The 21,850-nt window shown below is 33.3% G+C and overlaps 3 protein-coding genes across 3 annotated transcripts; all 3 read left to right on the forward strand.

Moving 5' to 3' along the window:
• The first annotated feature begins 13,024 nt into the window (after positions 1 to 13,024).
• On the forward strand, positions 13,025 to 15,634 carry LOC108849203 (soluble inorganic pyrophosphatase 4). Its single transcript, XM_018622727.2, has 9 exons — positions 13,025 to 13,202; positions 13,643 to 13,783; positions 13,882 to 13,910; positions 14,128 to 14,193; positions 14,288 to 14,395; positions 14,706 to 14,771; positions 14,859 to 14,979; positions 15,112 to 15,193; positions 15,325 to 15,634. Exons 2-9 carry the CDS (start codon positions 13,645 to 13,647, stop codon positions 15,365 to 15,367), a joined length of 654 nt encoding a protein of 217 aa, XP_018478229.1. The 5' UTR covers positions 13,025 to 13,202; positions 13,643 to 13,644; the 3' UTR covers positions 15,368 to 15,634.
• A 739-nt stretch (positions 15,635 to 16,373) lies between these two features.
• Positions 16,374 to 18,228, forward strand: LOC108849220 (uncharacterized). Its single transcript, XM_018622754.2, has 2 exons — positions 16,374 to 17,099; positions 17,952 to 18,228. Exons 1-2 carry the CDS (start codon positions 16,510 to 16,512, stop codon positions 17,956 to 17,958), a joined length of 597 nt encoding a protein of 198 aa, XP_018478256.1. The 5' UTR covers positions 16,374 to 16,509; the 3' UTR covers positions 17,959 to 18,228.
• A 577-nt stretch (positions 18,229 to 18,805) lies between these two features.
• On the forward strand, positions 18,806 to 19,461 carry LOC108849138 (histone H2B.8). The gene has a single exon (XM_018622647.2). It carries the CDS (start codon positions 18,874 to 18,876, stop codon positions 19,288 to 19,290), a length of 417 nt encoding a protein of 138 aa, XP_018478149.1. The 5' UTR covers positions 18,806 to 18,873; the 3' UTR covers positions 19,291 to 19,461.
• Positions 19,462 to 21,850: the final 2,389 nt, after the last annotated feature.

A 21,850-nucleotide genomic window follows, 5' to 3' on the forward strand; every position in this document is an offset into this window, starting at 1 on the left:
CAAGATCTAGTTTATATTATTAATCTATTCTATTAAAATAGAAGTACAAAATTAGATTAACCCTTGGTTTTCACTATATTTACATTTCAATGCCATTGAGGTATTAAATGAAGCTATATTTAAGTATGATTGTCTTTTCCTAATTTAAATAATAGATTTAATCATTTAATGTTTTTTTCTAATTTAAATAATAGATTTAATAAAATTAACCAAAATATATTTCCTAATATATTTTGTATTAACATATTAAATATTTTTAATATTTATTAGTAATAAATAATAAAATAAAAAATCACACATCATAATAAATTATATAACATATAAATAAAAATATAAATATTTTTTGATATATTATTAGAATAATGCTTCCTATATAAGTCCAAATAGTTATAAATATAAGATTTGTTTATATGATACACTGTGATATAATAGACGACTAAATCACCAAATATAATTATTTTAAAGTAATAAATAAAAATTTATGTTTTAAAATGTTATATTAATAATTATGTAATACATTTTAATTTACAAATATATATAGTATACCATTAGTACAGAGAAAAAATTTTAAAGGGAAAGAAAATATTTATAAGGTTACGGGTCAAGCTCCAGAAATAAACAAAACAACGCAACATTATTTTTCTTTAAAAAAATTATTTTAATAGAAATTATAGTTCCAAATATGGTTATATATTTTATGTATTTATAATTTTATTTTCTTAGTTTTTGAGGGATGCTAAGATTTTTAAATTGGAAAAAATTATGACCCACCTCTATATTATTAGTTAGGAAATTTAAAATTTATATCAGAATATTTTATTAAATAATACTTCCTATTTTAATGTTGTCTTTTCCACTTTGATTAATGTGTTTTCCAAAATTAAATTTGAATTAAATACACAATTAAATAATACTTCCTATTTTAATGTTTTGTCTTTTCCACTTACATTAATGTGTTTTCTAAAATTAAATTTGAATTAAATACACTTCATTCACTTCTTAATTAAATCAATGTCAAATTCAAAAAAAATACATTTTTATTGGACAAACAATTCATGGGAATTATAATATCAACTTTTCATTGAACAAATCTTAACGAAAAAAAATATTATCAAATTTGAACCGAAACTAGATAATATCCAAACGGATTTACCATTTTGGTATCTAGAGAACCATAACTAAACCTTATCCGAACGAAATATTTTGGATATTCGAATGTATTTAAATCATATTTATATACTTCAATATGTTAGCTATTTTTCGAGTTAATATCCAAGATATAAGCTATTTTAAGCTGATTTGAAATATAAAAAAAAAGTCAAAAGTAAACATCTAAAGTAGATAAACAATAATCAAAACACCAAAAATACTTAAAATATATGTATATTTATTCTTCATCCAAATATTCAAGTTAAATTTATTTTAATTTTTAATTTAGGTACTTTAGCTTAGATTACTCAAATTTACATGTTATGTTTTTTTAGATTTAAGGATATTTAAAGATATATAAATTTTGAAAATTTTAAAATAATTTAAACGGGTTATCAAACCCGCAAAGATCTTAATCAAACAGGAACCAAAGTTTGTAAATATCCGAATAGAGCTAGAATCTTTAAACTCAAAAATCTCAAACCCGAATAAATTTTAACCGAATTCGAGTAGATACCCAAATATATATCCCTAGCTTAGTCAATATAAAACGATCAAATATTATAAATATACTATTTAGTATAAATAAATAAAACTAAAACTGAAAATTAATATCCGTGCGGTCGCACAGATCAAGATCTAGTTTTTTTTAAATAAGACATCTCAACTTCAACATTCTCCATAAAACAACTTCAAATTTTTAAATTTTGAAAATTTTTAAACAGTTAAACTTCATATTTAAAATTCAATATCTTTAAAAATAACTACAATTATGTGTATTTCAACTAATTTTTATAAGTTTTATAATTATTATTTTAGTCCATATATTTTTTATTTCATGCCAAATGGAACATATATTAATAACATTGAAGATAAATATTATAAAAACAATTACGATAAATTGAATCCAAATCCAAAAGAAAAGAAAACAAAAATACAAAACATAAAATTACATGAGAACATAAATTTTACGTCAAGTAAAATATTTTAATATTATTAATATTCAGGTAAATTTGATCATAGACTTATTAATTCGTTAAATTTTATCCATAATTTTTTGGTGTAAGTAGGAAAGTTTTGTTTGTTGTTCTTAAGTTTTTTTTAATGTTTTTTTTGTTCAAATCGAATGTACACTGTAAACGAAAATATATGATTTTTGATATTTTGCTGTAATTTATAAATAACCCCCTTTTTCTAATTCATTTTTTTAGAAAATAAAGAAGTTTATATATCACTTTAATAATATATAATTGACCATATATAAAAGAAGTATATAACTAATTTAATGAATAATATTATATTTTAATTAAGTTTTATGATTTAGTTTGTATTTTTATTTATTTAATTCATCTTTATTAGAATACATTGTTTGTATTCAGAATATTTTTTTTTGTTCTCTTTTGAGGAAGAAGGAGAGGGAGTGGATCTGGGTCGTTGGATCTCGATCGCGATGGAGATCTGTTGGCGCGTGGACTTCGGTTTTCTGTTTGGTTAACCTGTGATGGCATTCATACGTCGCCGTTTAACTTATAGTGGATAAAAGGCCTTGGGCTGGTGAACATATATGGAAACAAATTTTTAGTTTGACCTTACTGATCCAACCCAACAAAATTGACGAATCTTTTTCATTTTTCTTTTTTAAAATTAAGTTAAGACATCTCAACTTCAACATTCTCCATAAAACAACTTCAAATTTAAAAAAATTTGAAAAGTTTTAAACAGTAAAACTTCATATTTTAAGTTTAATATACAAAATTTCATATTGAAAATTAAATATGTTTAAAAAAACTACAATTATGTGTCTTTCAACTATTTTTTATAAGTTTTATAATTATTATTGTAGTCCATATATTTTTTATTTCATGCCAAATGGAACATATATTAATAAATTGAAGATAAATATTATAAAAACAATTACAATAAATTGAATCCAAATCCAAAAGAAAAGAAAACAAAAATACAAAACATAAAATTACATGAGAACATAAATATTACGTCAACTAAAATATTTTAATATTATTAATATTCAGGTAAATTTGATCATAGACTTATTACTTCGTTAAATTTTATCCATAATTTTTGGTGTAAGTAGGAAATTTTTGTTTGTTATTCTTAAGTTCTTTTTATGTTTTTTTTTGTTCAAATCGTATGTACACTGTAAACGAAAATATATGATTTCTGATATTTTGCTGTAATTTATAAATAGAAAATAAAGAAGTTTATTTATCACTTTAATAATATATAATTGACCATATATAAAAGTATTATATAACTAGTTGTTAAAAAAGCATTATATAACTAATTTAATGAATAATACTATATTTTAGTTAAGTTTTATGATTTAGTTTGTATTTTTATTTATTTAATTTATCTTTATTAGAATATAGTATTTTTTTGATTAACATTGTTAGTAATTTTTTAGTGGATGTTTTTGTCGTTATATATAAACTAATTACGATTTTTTTGTAACTTCTATTGGTTACAAAGACCATAGTATAAATATACAAATTTAAAAGTTAAATTTAAAGTTTTGCCACCTTAAAATGAAGTTTTTTTTTGTTAACAGTGGGATTTGATGTCCATGTGCTTTCTGAGATTTGATTTTCCATGAACTTAGCTTTAGCTTTTTGCATGAATGCAGCGAAAATACGATTCAGACTTGAGAGCATTTTAATCAGTTTGTCAAAACGTTCATGAATGATTGATTGATATTTGATACCATTCAACGTCAACAACACCTGCGTTTCAATTTTATCGACCATATGATTACATTGTTCTGTGACCGGTGGTAGCAAATTTTGCCTCCCTTGCTGCCAGATCCGGCTCTTGACCATGGCTGACAGGACTCAGGAGTGGTTGTCCTAAATCTATAGATCCATAAAAAAATTCAGTGTTATTTTACTGATTTTAAGAACATAGTTTAAATTGTTAAAAGACTAAATACGTGATAAAGTTATAATAAGAATTCGTAACAGCTAAAACCAATTCATATATAACAAAACAAAACTCGATAAATATACATATGTTTACAATTTTCTAACTTTTCCGATGGAAAAAAATATTGGTTTAAATAGAGAAATGCATCATATTTTTTTAACAAAAAGTTTATGAAAAGGTCTATATTCAATGTTTCGTCTAAGATTTTTAAATTTAAAAAAAAAAAAAAAAACGGCACTGCCTGCTGCTTCGATTGTTTCGGTGGTACTATTCACATCCAATAGTTTGAAGACCGTGACATATTTAACATTTAACAAGTCACTAGATTCTGGACGGGTATATATTTTGTTTTTATTTTTTTAATTTAATTTTAATATTTATTTTTTCTTTTATAATCATATTTATACTTTTTTGTAATCATATTTATGTATTAATTTTAATCAAAATCTATTTAATAAAATAATAGCAATTTAAAAGTTGATCTAACATACTCTTTGTTCCTTATAATCAAATATTCGTATGTCTGTTTTTGTAATCATATTTGTTTATTCTAGATCTTGACTCGCCGGTATAATATCGGTTTGTAATATGTTTTTTTTTCTGTAAATATATAACATTTGTATATTTTTTCTTATATGTTAAAATTTTTCATTTATATGTTTGTGTATAACATTTTAAAAAATTATTATTACTAAAACAGTCCTAATATATTAAAATATTCTTAAAATGATTAAGTATCTAAATTAGTCCATTTAATCTTTCAGAGTATATATATCAAGTATAATTGACAATAAAATAAACCAACCTATTTAATATTAAAATTTAATAGGACTATCCATTTAGACTTGTTACATTTATATTGATTTAGACTTGTTAGGAATGGAATTGAAGTTATGTTTTATGGTTAAAAAATTGATGTCAATTATATTGTTATCGAGCATGTTTAATATGATTATTTTTATTTATAGTTGTATGAAGCCGTCAACTTTCACACAAGTGGGTCCGAAAATTATGGGAATCAGATGGAAGTTATAAATAAAATTACATATATATATATATAAAAAGAATTTATATGTTTACAATTTTCTAACTTTTCCGATGAAAAAAATATATTGGCTTAAATAGAGAAATGCAACATATTTTTTTAACAAAATGTTTATGAAAAGGTCTATATTCTTGTGAAACTAGAAATTTATGAAAAATGTTAATTTTATTCACCTCATAAGTAATTTATAAATACAAGAAGTTTAGACCGTCATAAAATCGTCATAAGAATAATGGAAACCTTATCCAATAAGGAAAAGGAAAACCAAGTACAAGAAAAATATGGTAATGTCTAGATAAATGGAAAATTATAGGTAATACGGAAAAAGCAAGACATAACCGGCTGGTACTCTTGCTGCGCCTGATCCGGTTTAGTCGAATCGGATATGGGTCGACCACCAAGTGGTTCTCAACATTCCCCCTTGGTCGACACATCTGATCAGAGTTGTAATGTGCTTTAATGTTGCCTCATTAAAACCTTCTCAAGAAAATCCAGTAGGACAAAACCCGGTGAAAAAAAAAGAGTACAACACACACTACTCCCCGTGATGAATGCATCACTGAAGATCCTTCAGTCGACGCCTCTCTATCTGGTCGATGAGCTTCCTGAATGTCGAGGTCGGTAATGATTAGGTAAAGAGATCTGCTGAATTCTCACTCGAACGAACTTGTAAGACTTGTACTTCGCCGGCCTTCTGTAACTCGTGGGTAAAGAAGAACTTGGGCAGAATGTGCTTCGCCCTATCTCCTTTGATGTAGCCGTCCTTGAGCTGTGCAATGCAGGATGCATTATCTTCATACATCACGGTCGGTGGATCTTTTCCCTCGGACATCCCACGAGTAACTCGAACATATTGTGTCATGGACCTTAACCATACACTCTCACGGCTGGCCTCATGGATGGTAAGTATTCGGCGGGATTGGATGAAGTGGCCGCCATGGTCTGCTTCATAGACCGCCAGGATATAGCCGTACCACCGTGTGTAAAGACATATCCAGTCTGAGATCGAGCATGATGGGGATCTGATAGATAACCTGCATCAGCAAAACCAACTAAACCTTCCTTAAAATGGTTAGTATAAAAAAGACCCAAATCTTTCGTTCCTTGTAGGTACCAAAGAATATGTTTTATCCCGTTCTAGTGCCTTTGGGTCGGACAAGAGCTAAATCTAGACAATAGATTCACGGCAAAACTGATGTCAGGTCTGGTGTGGCCGGCCAGATACATCAAAGCTCCTATGGCACTGAGATATGACACTTTGGGACCAAGGACTTCCTCATCGTCCCTCTTTGGACCAAATGGATCCTTAATCGGATCTAAGCTTCTCACGACCATGGGGCTTGTCAATGGGTGAGACTGATCCATATTAAACCTCTTGAGTACATTTTCTGTATATGCCATTTGATGCACAATGATTCAATCTTTTATGTACTCAAGTTGTAGTCCTAAACAAAACATTGTTTTCCCGAGATCTTTCATCTCGAATTCTTTCTTTAGATATTCAATTGTTTGAGAAATCTCTCCAGAGGTTTCTAGGATATTTAGATCATCTACATACACTGCAATGATCACAAAGCCCTTACTGAACTTCTTTATGAATATACATGGACATATCTGGTCGTTTTGTATCCTTCTTTCAGGAGATATTCACTCAATCGATTGTACCACATTCAACCTGATTATTTCAATCCATAAAGAGACTTGTTCAATCTTATACAATGCTGTTCTCGAGAACACTCTTTGTTTTTCATTTCAATACCATCTGGGATTCTCATATAAATCTCATTATCCAGTGGACCATATAAGTAGGCGGTTGCAACATCCATTAACCGCATATCTAGACCTTCTCTCACGGCCAGACCTATCAAGAATCTTAAGGTCGTAGCATCCACCACAGGGGAGTATGTCTCCTCATAATCTATTCATGGTCTTTGTGAGAATCCTTGTGCAACAAGTCGTGCTTTATATCTCACAACTTCTCCTTTCTCATTTCTTTTCCTCACAAAGACCCATTTATATCCATCTGGTTTTATATCATGAGGTGTTTGGATGATCGGTCCGAACACACCTCTCTTTCTCAATGATTCTAACTCTACGTTAATGGATTCTTTCCATTCCAACCAATCTGGTCGTTGCATGCATTCATATATAGACGTGGGTTCATGATCCTCATTTTCCATAAGTTCAAGTGCTACTTCATATGCAAATATATCAGTGTTGTCGACATTTTTTCTTTTCCATTGTTTCCTAGACAAGACATAATTTATTGAGATCTCATTATTATTCTCCGGATCGACAGTACCATGAAGCAAGGCGTCCCGAGCAACATTGGTCGGTACTACTGAACCGTCGGCCATGCCTAAGCCTCTTTGGTCGGACGTGGTCCCATCCCGGGTCGGATCGACCACGACCATGTCTGGGGTTCCAGCCTCGGATGCTGCACCTTTCTTTGTTTTCTGAGGGTTCTTATCTTTGGAACCTAATGGTCTACCACGTTTCAAACGTGCCTTAGACTCTGTAACAACTTGATTGTGTCCCTCTTCGACATCAATTCGTATATGTGCATTGGCTGCTGGTATATATGACTTAGTCACTCTATTCGGGTCAGTAAAGGAATCTGGCAATTGATGAGCTAGGTTTTGTAAATGTATTATTTTTTGGACCTCAAAATCACACACTTGAGTCCGAGGATCTTGCCAATTAATGGATGTTTAATTCCATATGATATCATGTACCAACTTACCATTATCTCCCCCTAGTACTGGATACTTGGATTCATCAAAATGAAAATCCGCATACCTGGTCTTAAACATATCACCCGTAGTCGGCTCCAGGTATTTTATTATGGTGGGGGAATCGTATCCAACATATACTCCCATCCTCCTTTGAGGTCTCATCTTAGTTCTCTGTGGTGGTGCTATAGGCACTTGGACGGCGCATCCAAAAGTTTTGAGATGGGATATGTCTGGCTCATGACCCGTAATTAACTGGGATGGCGAGTATTGATGTTCACTAGATGGCCTGATGCAAATCAACTCGGCCGCATGTAACATTGCATGTCCCAAGCCGAGACCGGGAGTTTTGATCTCATGAGTAGTGGCCGAGCTATGAACTGAATCCGTTTTATAAACGATTCGGCAAGGCCATTTTGTGTATGTACATGTGCCACATAATGTTCAACACTTACCCCCATAGACATACAATAATCATTAAAGGCTTGGGACGTGAATTCACTAGCATTGTCTTGATGTATAGTCTTTAAAGGAAAGTCCGGAAAATGTGCTTTCAGTCATCTGAGCTAGCAGCCTTGCTAGTGCCAAATTTCGTGTGGATAAGAGACAAACATGTGACAATCTTGTAGATGCATCAATCAGGACCATAAAATATCTAAACGTCCCACAAGGTGGGTGTATTGGTCCTCATATATCCACATGTATTTTTCCAGAAAGTTTATCATTTCCTTATTCACTTTTGCTGGTGATGGCCTAGTGATGAGTTTTCCTTGTGAACGTGCTTCACATGTGAGATTCTTTGGGATAACTCTATTTTCTTTCAAACTGTGCCCATTTGAATTCATAATCAGTTTTCACATCATGTTTGAACCTGGATGACCCAACCGGTAATGCCAAAGAGTGAACTCGTCCGTGAACCTCTTGTACAATACGGCATTGGCTTCTATCATGCTGGTCTTTGTATGATAATGACCAGTCGCATATGCCGGTATAGTATCTAGGACTCTTTTCAATCTTATATCTTTGAAACTCAACAGGCTTCTTTTATAACTAGGGGAATACAATGCATCTTGAATCTCAAGATGAGTCCCTTTAGGCAATAAGATGTTTGCTTGGCCGTAGCCTTCTATCAAACCGGCAATGCCTGCAATTGTACTTATATTGGCACTCTTAATCGTGAGATTGATAAAATATCTCTTGTTTCTTAGAATTGTATGGCTGGATCCACTGTCCACAACCAGAACATCCATATCATCTTTCATTTCTGAACCTCCTTTTCGGGTTGAATGGTCCACCAGTCAGTGATGATCCAATACGAGTCGGAATCGGAGGATAAACTGGTTGATATGGTCGCAATCGGCTCCACCTTTCAATCAGGTTGCTTGGATCTTCTATCGGCTGCTCCTTTGGATCGGGTGGTGTCTCGCGGGTGCTTGATCGGATCGGGATGGGAGCTGTTATAGGCTGGTGGTGATCGGGTCGGATGGGAGCTGATGGTTATCAGCTGCTTGCTTAGGTTGGGTGATAATCGGATGATGATCTTGATGAGAGAGAGTAAAATCGATTATTAGGGTTTGTAATCGATTTCTAGCTTAGGGTTTATCAGAGCTCTCGTGCTGATAACATGTTGTGAAACTAGAAATTTATGAAAAATGTTAATCTTATTCATCTCGTAAGTAATCTATATATACAAGGAGTTTAGACCGTTATAAGAATAATGGAAACTTTATCCAACAAAAAAAAGAAAAATCAAATACAAGAGAACTATGGTAATGTCTAAATAAATGGAAAGCTACAAATAATATGGAAAAGGCAAGACATAGCCGGCTGGTACTATTGCTGCACCTGATCCGGTTTAGTCGAACCGGATATGGGTCGACCACCAGGTGGTTCTCAACATATATTCAATGTTTCGTCTAAAATTTTTAATGTTTTTTTTAAAAGGGACTGCCTGCTGCTTCGATTGTTTCGATGATACTATTCACATCCAATAGTTTGAAGACCCTGACCTACTTAACATTTAATAAGTCATATTCAGTATTCCAAAGGTATAAACAGACAGACAGACAGCAGGTAGATGTGATATGCTTGTTGATTCACGTACGTATATCTATTATCACATCATATGTGAAACAATTACTGAAATAATGTGTATTGAAATGAAATAATGTAATCATGGGAGACAAGACAGTGTGTCGTTTTGTAACTATTGTGACTTTTGGATACTTGTACTTTTGAGCAAGTAGTAGTTTACAATCAAGTTTGTCTTATACATTTAAACGCTTACAATATTTAGTACTCCTAACGATTAAGGTCTTAAAAAGTTGTTTTCCATATCTTTACTCGTAAATCAACAAAATAGTCGAACGAAAAGAATCCTCCAACTAACTCCAAGACGACGCAAAGGTGAAAATGGTAGTGATAAACAAATTAGGGGAAATTCTCATAAAATTTAAAAGAAAATCCTATAAAATATATACTTATGAAGTAACAATAACATTAAATTTAAATCATTACAACTATATAACTCTTATAAGGATGATATTGTAATAGAATAAGATAATTTACAATATATCTTTTAAATAAAATTAAAATATTATTATTTTAATTAATTTTTGTTAGTTTTACTAAAACTACTATTCTGATTTTTTTTTTTAAATATAATAATCTCGTCAACAAAATTAGCTGACATAATATTTATATCAGCAAAATTAGATAATGCAATAATTGTTGTGGTGACTGATGTATGATTTCGCCAAAAAAATAAACATATATGTTATTTAAATTTTGGAAAATTCATATATATATTTGACAACAATAAACTACTCTTTAGATCAAATTCCTATTAATTCGGTATATTGGATATTAAATGGCTGTTTTCCCACAAATTGGTAAAGATATGTTAAAAGTTTTTTCTTTTGTCTTCGGTGTTAAGGAAATAATCATCCGATAAATAGAAGCGTAGATAAGAATATTCTTACAGTGATCCTACGTAGCATCTATATCCACTGCATGGGTGGAGCATTCATCACTCAACCCCATCCACCGATCATCGCCTGCGGACAGATCCACCAAAAATACACTACCCACAGCCAATGAGAATCTTGTCTTTTGAAAATCACATTATCTAGTTCCCTTTTAAAAGTGGATTCGATTCGAAGAGTGTTTCCATTGACATTTAAGGAAAGCTGACTTTAATCAACATATTTCCCTAGAGATATCAATTTTTTTAATCATATAGTAATATTTGGTTAAATGTAAATTGCAATTATTACGCGGTATGTGATTGTTTATTTCATTTAAGTCCACTTTATCCGCTTATCAAATGGTTTGGATATGAATTATCCATCTTAGCCAAAATAAAACGATTATCTAACTTTTACGAGACAGATGGTCAAAATATATCATCCCACAAGGCACACACCGACACCAATTGGTATTAGTAAAATCGAAGATTGTATCTACGTGGGAACGCACGTGTATATTTCTGGGATTAACTTTGATTTAGAATAGTAATCATGAGAAAATAATTCATTGTAATATCTTAATGCTATAATCCTGCTACCGAATATCTTAAGCTCAAATGCTTGAATGTGTATGGATTTTAGATGACATTAATCACGACCAATTCTGGATTAGACATGTAAATTAAAGGAAAACGAATATTCACTCGAAAGATTACATATCCTTTTCTTTTAATTGCCGTTTGTAATCCACCGACAAATAAATTGCCTGTCATAAACACGCACACGAACTTTCGGTGCACTCGCCAACACCTAATCTTTGCTATCTCGCTCCTTCCGCATATTCCTAATTCCTCCAATCAACAGTAACTAACGGAGACTTAACGTGGACTCTTCGCAATCAGAATTTGGAGGTGGAGACTCTCACGGTTAACGTGCATCAGACCTTACCTTGAGAAGCTGAGACCCCACCGCCGTTAGGAATTCCGTCTATATCTCTCCCCGCATTATCCAACAACATATTAACAGGAAAAAGTGCCTATTTCAACATGAACTTTACGCGTCGTGCTTATTCCTTCACGAACTTTGTAGTAGTGCGTATTCCACACTGAACTAAACAATTTTTTTAAAATTCTATATGAACTTTATGCGTCGTGTCTATTCATTCACGAACTTTATAGTAGTGCGTATTTCACAGTGAACTAAACAAAAATTCGAAAATACTACATAGACTCTCAAAATCGTGCTTATTTCAATATTGAGTGTTAAATGTGTTAGTCATCCATTAATTTCTCAAAACAACGTCATTTTGTATAAATTTGTGAAATTAAAAATTAAAAATAAAATATACTCTCAAAGTCATGCTTATATAAATTGACTGTCAAAGGTAATAGTCATCATTGAATTTATCAAAATCGTTTCGATAAATTAACGGATGACTAACACCTTAAACCGTCAATTTATAAATAAGCACGATTTTGAGAATCTATTTAGTATTTTTTGAAAGACTAACAATTTTGGCGGTCATATATATATATTGACCGTTAAAAGTTTTAGTCATACATTAATTTATCAAAACAATGTCATTTTGGATAGATTTTATAAAATTAAAAAAATTAAAAAACGATGAATAATTTCATAAAATTTAACCAAAATAAAGTCTTTTGGTAAATTAAAGGATGACTATTACATTTGACAGTTAATATATATAAGCACGATTTTAAAAGTTTATATTTTATTTTGATTTTTAGTTTCACAAAATTTATACAAAATGACGTTGTTTTGAAAAATTAATGGATGACTAACACATTTAACACTCAATACTGAAATAAGCACGATTTTGAGAGTCTATGTAGTATTTTTTGATTTTTATTTAGTTCAATGTGAAATACGCACTACTATAAAATTCGTGAAGGAATAGACACGACGCATAAAGTTCATATAGTATTTTAAAAAAATTGTTTAGTTCAGTGTGGAATACGCACTATTACAAAGTTCGTGAAGGAATAGGCACGACGCGTAAAGTTCATGTTGAAATAGGCACTTTTTCCCATATTAACACGGGTCTACTTACTGGCAGGACATATTCGTCCAACATATTCGATTATAATTTTCAAAAATGAGATATTTTTAAATTTAATATACTCTTTTTATTAATTTTCCTCGGAGTTATTATATTCCTTAAATAAAAAAACAGAGCCCCTTCAAATAGCAGAGAAGCAGAGAGCGAGAGAGAGCGGGAACGCGTATAGTTTACAGCTACATTCTCCTCTAGCTTTCCTTTACTCTCTTTTTCTCAGTTCTTCTTGAGTTCTTCTTCTCGAGATCTGTGCCTGTGTTTTCTTCTTTGCTCGGGAGATTCGTTACTACGCTCAGGTACGGACTTCGAAATGCTTGTTAATCAGATTTGTTTCTTCCTCCTCATTAGGTTTCTAGGGGTTTGACCATAAGATGAGGGACTTGTGACCTGTAGATCTGAGTTTGGTTTCGAACTTTCGACAGATTGTTTTGGGAACGGTTTTTGTCGGTAGATACATTTAATGATCCATAAAACTGCTCCCAAAACATAACAAAACCTATGCGTTTCTTGGACGTTTCTTGTAACTTTTCTTTATAAAAAAAAAAGATGATTTTGCATCTTGTGTGTCTCTCTGTCAAGCATTGCGTTTTGTATTCAATACGTGTAGATCTTTGGTATAGAACTCATCAACATATGTAAAGATTGGATCTTTGGGGACTATTACATTTGTAAAGATTGATCACCAGAGATTTTGTTGGTTCACAGATGCATTGTTTGATATGTGCGTTGTTTGCAGATATGGCGCCACCGATTGAGATTGCTGCTACCAAGAACTATGCGGAGAAACAGGCTTCAGTTCCTCCTCTTAATGAGAGGATACTTTCGTCCTTGACACATAGATCAGTTGCTGCACACCCATGGCATGATCTTGAGATAGGTAAAGCTATAACGTAACCGTTTCCTTTTTTATTTTCAGTTTTAAAAAATGATTACTTGGCTTCTAATATTTAACTTCTTGTTTGCTCTGTTTTATAGGACCTGAAGCTCCAGTAATCTTCAACTGTGTAAGTATTTTGGTAACGATATTAAGCTCTAGGATTGATAATTCGATTGTCACAAAAGAATGGCACTGTGGGTATTTGGAGATTAATCTGTATATCTTGGGATCTAGATTGACTCTGCTGTATTGCATGATTAGGAAACCTATTTGCTATTTGTGAGTTTATCGTTGAGATGCTTCTTTGGGAATCATTAACAAAGCATATGGGGATGTCGTTGCAGGTGGTTGAGATAGGAAAGGGGAGCAAAGTGAAGTATGAACTCGACAAAACTACGGGTCTCATCAAGGTATTAACTTCATTGTGATAGCTTTTGTTTAATGTCCCTTTCACTGTTAAAAGACGGCATCATGATTTTTAAACATTACATAACTCTTGTTCAGGTCGATCGTATTCTTTACTCATCTGTTGTGTACCCACACAACTATGGGTTCATTCCGCGTACCCTCTGTGACGACAATGACCCTATTGATGTTCTTGTCATCATGCAGGTAATCTTCTTCCTTTGTTTTGTGCAGTGAAAGGTTGTAAAGTTGTATAATTTTATCAGTTAGTGTTTATGTTTTATTTTTGCATACAGTAAGCTTTGAAGAAGCTCAGCAGCTCAAATTTTAGATATAGGTGTATCTAGCATAGGACTTAATGTAGCAGATATGATATGTTATTGAGCATTTAATGAAAACTAGGACTTAATCTAGCATAGGACAAAAGCAGCTTTACAGCTTTGTCTCAGATTTTCTTGTTTTAAAAATAGTAGAGAACAAATGCCATGTGAATCATATATTGTATTTTGTTCAACAGGAACCGGTGATCCCAGGATGCTTTCTTCGGGCCAAAGCTATTGGTCTTATGCCAATGATCGATCAGGTTTAGAAAATCAACATTTTTGATTGTCGTCAATGTATAAAACCAAAAGATACTGAAACTAGATGCTCTTTATGCATTTTTTAAAAGGGTGAGAAAGACGACAAGATCATTGCTGTCTGCGCTGACGATCCAGAGTACCGTCATTACAATGACATCAAGGAGCTTCCACCTCATCGTCTGGCTGAGATTCGTCGTTTCTTTGAGGACTGTGAGTGTTCCCTTCTTCATCTTCTTCCAACCTTTGTTTGTCTTGGGATGATATGAGATTATGGTAAACCATATTGCTCATGACACCTGCGTATATGATGAGACTCATGTTCTTGGATTTTTCTTGTCACAGATAAGAAAAACGAGAACAAGGAAGTAGCCGTTAACGACTTCCTTCCAGCTACAGCAGCCTATGAAGCAGTTCAGCATTCCATGTGAGCCTTTGCTTGAAACTGACTGTTATATAATAATTCATACTATATAGTATGGACTTACACTTAATGTAATCTTTATCATAGAATAGCTAACTAATCAAACTTGGTTACTTTTTTTTGGTGACATGTAGGGATCTGTATGCGGATTACGTCATGGAGACCTTGAGACGGTGATCTCTTTCACCACCATCCAAGCAATAAAGAAAGTTTCCAACTGCATTTTCGCATTTGTTTTCTTGACAGATGTGAAGTGTATACAAAAGTATAAATACTTAACATATATATGTTAGGGTTCTCAAAAGAATGTATTTGTGTATGTCCTTTTGCTGAATCCGGTAGATGATGATGCCGAAAAAATTGTCAAAGAAACTAAGAACGTTGGTATTGTACCCATTTTGTTTGTTCTTCACTTTTATGAAATTGTTGTGTTTCGTTTCTTAATTTTATGAAAATCCATGGTAGGTTATTGTTTTTTTTTTATTGTTTTCTTTTTCACTTCCATGTGATTCTGATTTTACATATATGACCAAAAATACTCTACTTCTATATGCTTCTTATTAACATAATACGTAACTTCAACATAGAAACTTAGTGAGTTAATAATCTAATAAAATAATTAGTGTAACAAAATTAATAAATTTGCCTGTTCTAAATTCAGATAGTTCCAAATATAATAAAATTCGACCAAAATAGTCTATTTCTATATGCTTAAAATTTTCCTTGTACACATCATAAATAGCAATTAGTGTATATTTCCTCTATTTCACATTTGCCGATGTTTGAAAAATAACAATTTGTTATAGATTATAGCATACTTTGAATTTTAAATTAAAACAACTCAATTTTATTATCTTTATCATTAAATTTTTATCCATTAATAAGAATATATTACTGATTTAATTAAAAATTTATATTATTTTATAAAATCTATTAATTAATTATTTAAATATTATTTATTTTAAAATTTTACTGTATCTTTGTAGATTATCTAAGCTTTTGAAAAATTAAAAAATTAAAAAATGTGAAATTTTATTTTCTAAACGTTGAGGCCTGCAACTGCAAGTCAACATTTGTCATTTCAGCCTTACATTATTCTGAAATTACCGGCTTACCCACGTTTATATTCTAAAACTGATATTTTAGTAATTACAGTCTTCTTTTGACCAAAAAAAAAAAAGTAATTACAGTCTTGTTCGTTGAAGAAGAAAAAAGTCCAAAAACCCTTTCCTATCTCTAAAACCCGAGTGGGGGACGCCTCTCCTCCGATAACGAAGACGATAAAGTAGGAAGAAGATCGATTCGCCACGAGACCAGCCATGAGCTCATTCAACGGAAACAACAACAACATGGACAACCTCCTACTCCAAACCCTACTCGGCCGCCTCCAAATCCGCCCCCCAAACTCCCCTTTCCTCTCCCAATCCCTAGACGACCTCCTCTTCAACAAATCCGACGACAGCGACAACGACAACGACGAAGAATCATCCCTCCAAAACAATCTCGAACGAGAAGAAGCCAAGCTCGAGAAGGAGCTGATCCGCGTCATCGTCTCGGGCCGAATCGATTCCCTCAAGCCCAATTCAGGGCAGGCCGTGACGGTCAACGAGCACCACATCTGCGTCGGGTTCCACGAGGACGAGGAGTCGGATTACCGTGTGTGGGAGTGGCATGGGCATATCATGCTTTTCGATGAGGAGAATGGGTACACCCCTGAGTATATCTACGGGAATTACTTCGAGAGGTTGCCTGTGAAGCTGCCGAGTAAGGAGAAGAAGGAGGTGAAAGAGGTGAAAGAGAAGGAGGAGGAGGAGGTGGAGAGTTTGGGTGGTTTGAGAGAGTTGATTGATGGTGGAGATGGTGGTCGTGGTAGGGTTCTTCATAGGAACATCAACATTGGTTCCTCAAGGTTTGGTTTTTTTATTGACTTTTTAATGACTGATATAACAATGGCTCATGTGAGATCAAATTTACTCTAGGATAGAAAAAAAAAAAACAAATTGGGACGTAATATGGATGTAGTTACAGAGTAGGCCAATTTTTCGGTTGCATTTTTGATTCGCACATGGGCATGACACACGGTCGCTAAATATGATCAGTTAACTCTTCTCATTTTATATTGTTAATGATTCAATCTTTCTTCACATTGCATGCTTTGAATCGTTTTTTTTTTCCTTTCCTGGTGTGTGGATGGTTGCTTCCCTACTATGATTACAATGCATGTTAATATTCAATGTCTGGTCTTGTTTTTTATTTTCCGCCTTTTATTAATTGTTGTACTTTTGCTCCGCTTCACTGCTGCTGCTTGCGAGACATGATTTAGTTCACAATGTGAATAGTGAGATTTGTTCTATTGCTTTCGTATACAGTTCATATAGTTGTCTGGTGGTATTTTCTTGCCAAGAAAACAATATTGATGATTTTTAATTTTCATTAGTACAATGTCCAAGAACCTTAGATGTCAGTGTTGTATAAATCTTCATATGATGGCCAGGTATATTACATTCCTTGATGGAAGTTCTAAGACAGTACACATTAGAGTTGCTGTGTGGTAATCTAGTCTGTAGTATTTGTATTTTGTAGTGCTAGATCTTAGTCTTGCTTTTCATATTGCAGTTCATCACCGTTTTTTTCAAAGTATCTGCTAATTTTTAATCTTGTTTCACTTTAGATTTTAACTGCACCTTTATTATTTGTGCTTAGATATCGCAAAAGGTTGAAACAAATCACTCCATTTACATGGTTGTTGTTGAATTGGCAGGGTCTAATTCCTAGGAGCGGTTTGGCAGTGAGAGGTGACATTGCTCGGGAAGATTTCAGATGTGTGGACAGACGACAACTCGGGACAAAAAAAACAATAACGCGTTGGTGAAATTACGGATTCTGTTCCGTTCTATTTAAACCAGTAAACTCATGGGTGAAAATCACCTGAAGTTGTTTCTGATCCAAATTTACAATACATGTTTGTGAACAGAGCAAAGAGTACACATGATTATGGTCATTGAACCCGAAATTTTTGAGTTTTTCCCTTGTTTGTTTTTGTATGCTCGCCTTGATAAATCACTCATTGTCAATGTTACTTCAGTTTCCGCTACAAGGATGATAATGTGAATCTGACATATATGAGAAGATACTAGACACTGATGTCAAAAAAAAAAAAAAAGAGAAGATAGTAGACACTCTTATGATGCAAAAAAATACTGCCGCAGCTGCAATGTTCCTTCAGTTTCCGCTACAAGGATGATAAATTGATAATGCGAATCTGAAATATATGAGAAGATAGTAGACGCTCTTATGATGCAAAAAAATAAAAGACTAGACACTTATATATTTGACCCTAAAAAAAAGAAAACTCTTATTAAATAAAATGTGTTACCACATCTAGTGACCACATCAATAAGGGCCTGGTCTGGTTAATGATTATCCTAAAACAAAAGCCCAGTTAAAAAAACTTAAAGCCCACAATCTTGACTAAAAACAAAAAGGAAGTATAAACTATGAAAGATCCCGTCCGTTCAATCAAAGTCTCCGATCTAGGCCACGTCACCAATCCACGTGAAGCACATCTAAACCAATCAAAGCGAGCACACCCTTCTATATAAGAAAATCGGTTCCTCCAATACTTTCATTCACAAACGCATCTTTCCGTTAAACATTTTACTCTAAAACTCATCAAACCGATAATGGCACCCAAGGCGGCAGAGAAGAAACCCGCAGAGAAGAAGCCAGCGGAGAAAGCCCCGGCGGAGAAGCGTCCAAAGGCGGAGAAGAAGATCTCGAAGGAAGGAGGAAGCGACAAGAAGAAGAAGAAGTCGAAGAAGAGCGTCGAGACGTACAAGATCTACATCTTCAAGGTCCTGAAGCAGGTTCATCCCGACATCGGAATCTCCGGGAAGGCGATGGGGATCATGAACAGTTTCATCAACGACATCTTCGAGAAACTCGCGCAGGAATCTTCGAAGCTCGCTAGGTACAACAAGAAGCCGACGATCACGTCGAGGGAGATCCAGACGGCGGTTAGGCTCGTGTTGCCCGGAGAGCTCGCGAAACACGCCGTCTCTGAGGGGACCAAGGCGGTTACCAAATTCACAAGCACTTAGGGTTTGAATCGACTGTGTACCGATTAGTGAGATCCTTTGAATGAACAGGTTTTTCTTGTTAATGAATATCGATTTTCTAGCAATATAATTTGGGGATTCAGATTTAATTCTACAATTGCGGGATTATATCTCAAGATTTGTTCTTATGTTTCTGAAATCTCTTGCTATTCTCTTGGTTTGTTTCATGATCCCACTGGTTTATAGTTTACAAAAAAAAAATGATCCCACTGGTTTCTGTAACGGTTTGAACAGACTACACAACATATCTTGCTATTGGGCTTTAAAATTCTAGTCGGCCCATTAAATAGTGCACACGATCTGATTCCTAGTTTCGATGAAACGACTTTAGATTTTCTGTGCCTGTGATTCACAAATAGCTCTGAGATGATCGTTGCTTCGGTTCTGTGCTGCTTCTTTCGTTGGTTCCCTAGTTGAATTTCTATCCGCCTGGTTTATGTAGAGTGATTGGCATGATATTCTTGATTGAAGTTCTCCTCTGCCTTCAATCAATTCTCGGGTGCTTGTTCTGCGACGTAAATGGTATTTACAAGAATGTTTGTTGGCAAGTGTACGACTTATTGTTTCTGGTGTATCAGTGTGCTTATGTTTGTTTCATCTCGAGCCTCCCCTTTGCTCTTGTTTGAAGATTGTTTGGTGGTTCTTCCTGGTTCAAGCTTGTTAAAAGGTTGTTCTTCTTGGTTCAAGCTTGTCCGAGTGGAGATTGTTGGAATTGTCTCAGTAAACTCAGACTATGGTTTTCTCTAATGATGAAGCATACTTCTATGGAGATCGCAAGTATCGCCTCTTTTGATTACAAACTTTGCTAATTGAGGAAGTTGGAGTTTGAAAAAGAGATGCCATTCAAACTGGTCCACAAAACCAGTATGTTGGTTGGACCTTTTTTTAGTATTGATTGTTGTTTGTTTTTTGCTAGTTTGAACTTATTTATATCACCTACCGGTGAGTATTTGTTAATATTCTTTCGAGTTTGTACTTTCAGAACTTTGAAGTTTGAATTGAACAACAGTGTTTAAAAGGTTAAGTTCCTAACAACAGACTGTGGTTTCTGGTCCAAACTCACTACTTTATCAACTCCAGTCTCTAGCATGTGTGTTCAGACCGCCATGAAGTTCCTATTGCTTAAAGTCCAGCATGTGTGTGTGGAAGTTTTTTTTTTTGTTCCTACTCAACTCTTTTGGATATCTACACAGATTTCACTGACAAGTCTTAACCCTAGCATGTGTTCTTAGAAATCCCTGAAGTGAAGACTACTAATCTAGCATGACTGCTAAAGTTACATGAAGTTTCTACTTAGCCTTTTAAAAATCTATGAGTTTATCTTTCCTAGTTGACTCAAGATGTCAAGCCAAAGCTAAACAAACAAGATCATGCAACTAACGTAAAGGAACATGAAGAAGAGGATGATGACTTGGTAATCTTACATGAAATGGAAAACTCCACTCGACCGGATCAACTGGGTCAGATCGACAGGCAAACTAAAAGATATAACTATAAACTTACTAGAAGGATTACCAAACATCACCAGGAATTCGCCGAAGGCTCATCTAGAAACCTTGCCAAAAACTTGTCTAGAAACTCATCGGACACACCAAATCTCGTCCAATGGACTCATTTATTGTGTTATGGATGTTAAAAACATAACGAACATTCATTTTTCTTCAGTAACCAGTCATGAGTTTTACAAACATGCTTTAAAAGAACAGAGTCAATTGAAAACAGCTAAACAATGCAGAAAATCAAAAGAATGTGGGACTGTACATTTCTGGTGGCGGTTTGGCGTTTGAGTTAGACATTGGGGAGATTCTCACAAAGCCGAAAGCTTTAAAGCTTGAATAATAAAGAAACACAAAGAAACACAAAGAAACACAAAGATGGTAACTGTCTTGTTTCAATGATTTACTGTCTCTTATTAATGCTTTTTTCTTTCGTACCAGTTTTACTGTCTCTTGCTTTTCCATTACTTCCTCTGCCTGTTTTGTCTTCTTGTTTAGGTGACTGTTGCTTGCAACATGCTTTTTTTTTCATTGATGGGCTTCAGATTAGACTTGGGCCTCCATACCAGCTGATCCATCATTTATCTCACTTTGTCTTGTTTGTTTACTCAAATCTTTTGCTCTTTTCCCCCTGTTCAACACAAACACTCTTACAATGTATCGGTTTTGCTTCCTCACAAATGAAACTCCTGACAACTCTATTTGCAACTAATTTTAACATGATTATATCGTAATTTTTATCTGCAAAGGTGGGGTCTGTTTTCTCTTTTACTAAGTCCAAGTTCATAACAAGAGACTGTGGTTCTTGGTCTAAGTTCACCACTTTATCAACTCTAGCATGTGTCTTCAGTTAACGTAAGGTTTTTTTAATTAATCCCATGGATTAGCAGACTCCTTAACTTAATTTTTTTTTTAAGAATGTTCGAATTAGTATTTTATCTTCTTGGAAAAACACATGAATCCTCACATCACGTACACATTTTGGTATCCAAAAACACACAAACACAATAATCAAGTTATTTGCAAAAAAAAAAAAAAAAGTTATT

The sequence above is a fragment of the Raphanus sativus genome, chromosome 4 (assembly GCF_000801105.2).
Source record: "Raphanus sativus cultivar WK10039 chromosome 4, ASM80110v3, whole genome shotgun sequence".
Taxonomy (NCBI): Eukaryota; Viridiplantae; Streptophyta; class Magnoliopsida; order Brassicales; family Brassicaceae; genus Raphanus; species Raphanus sativus.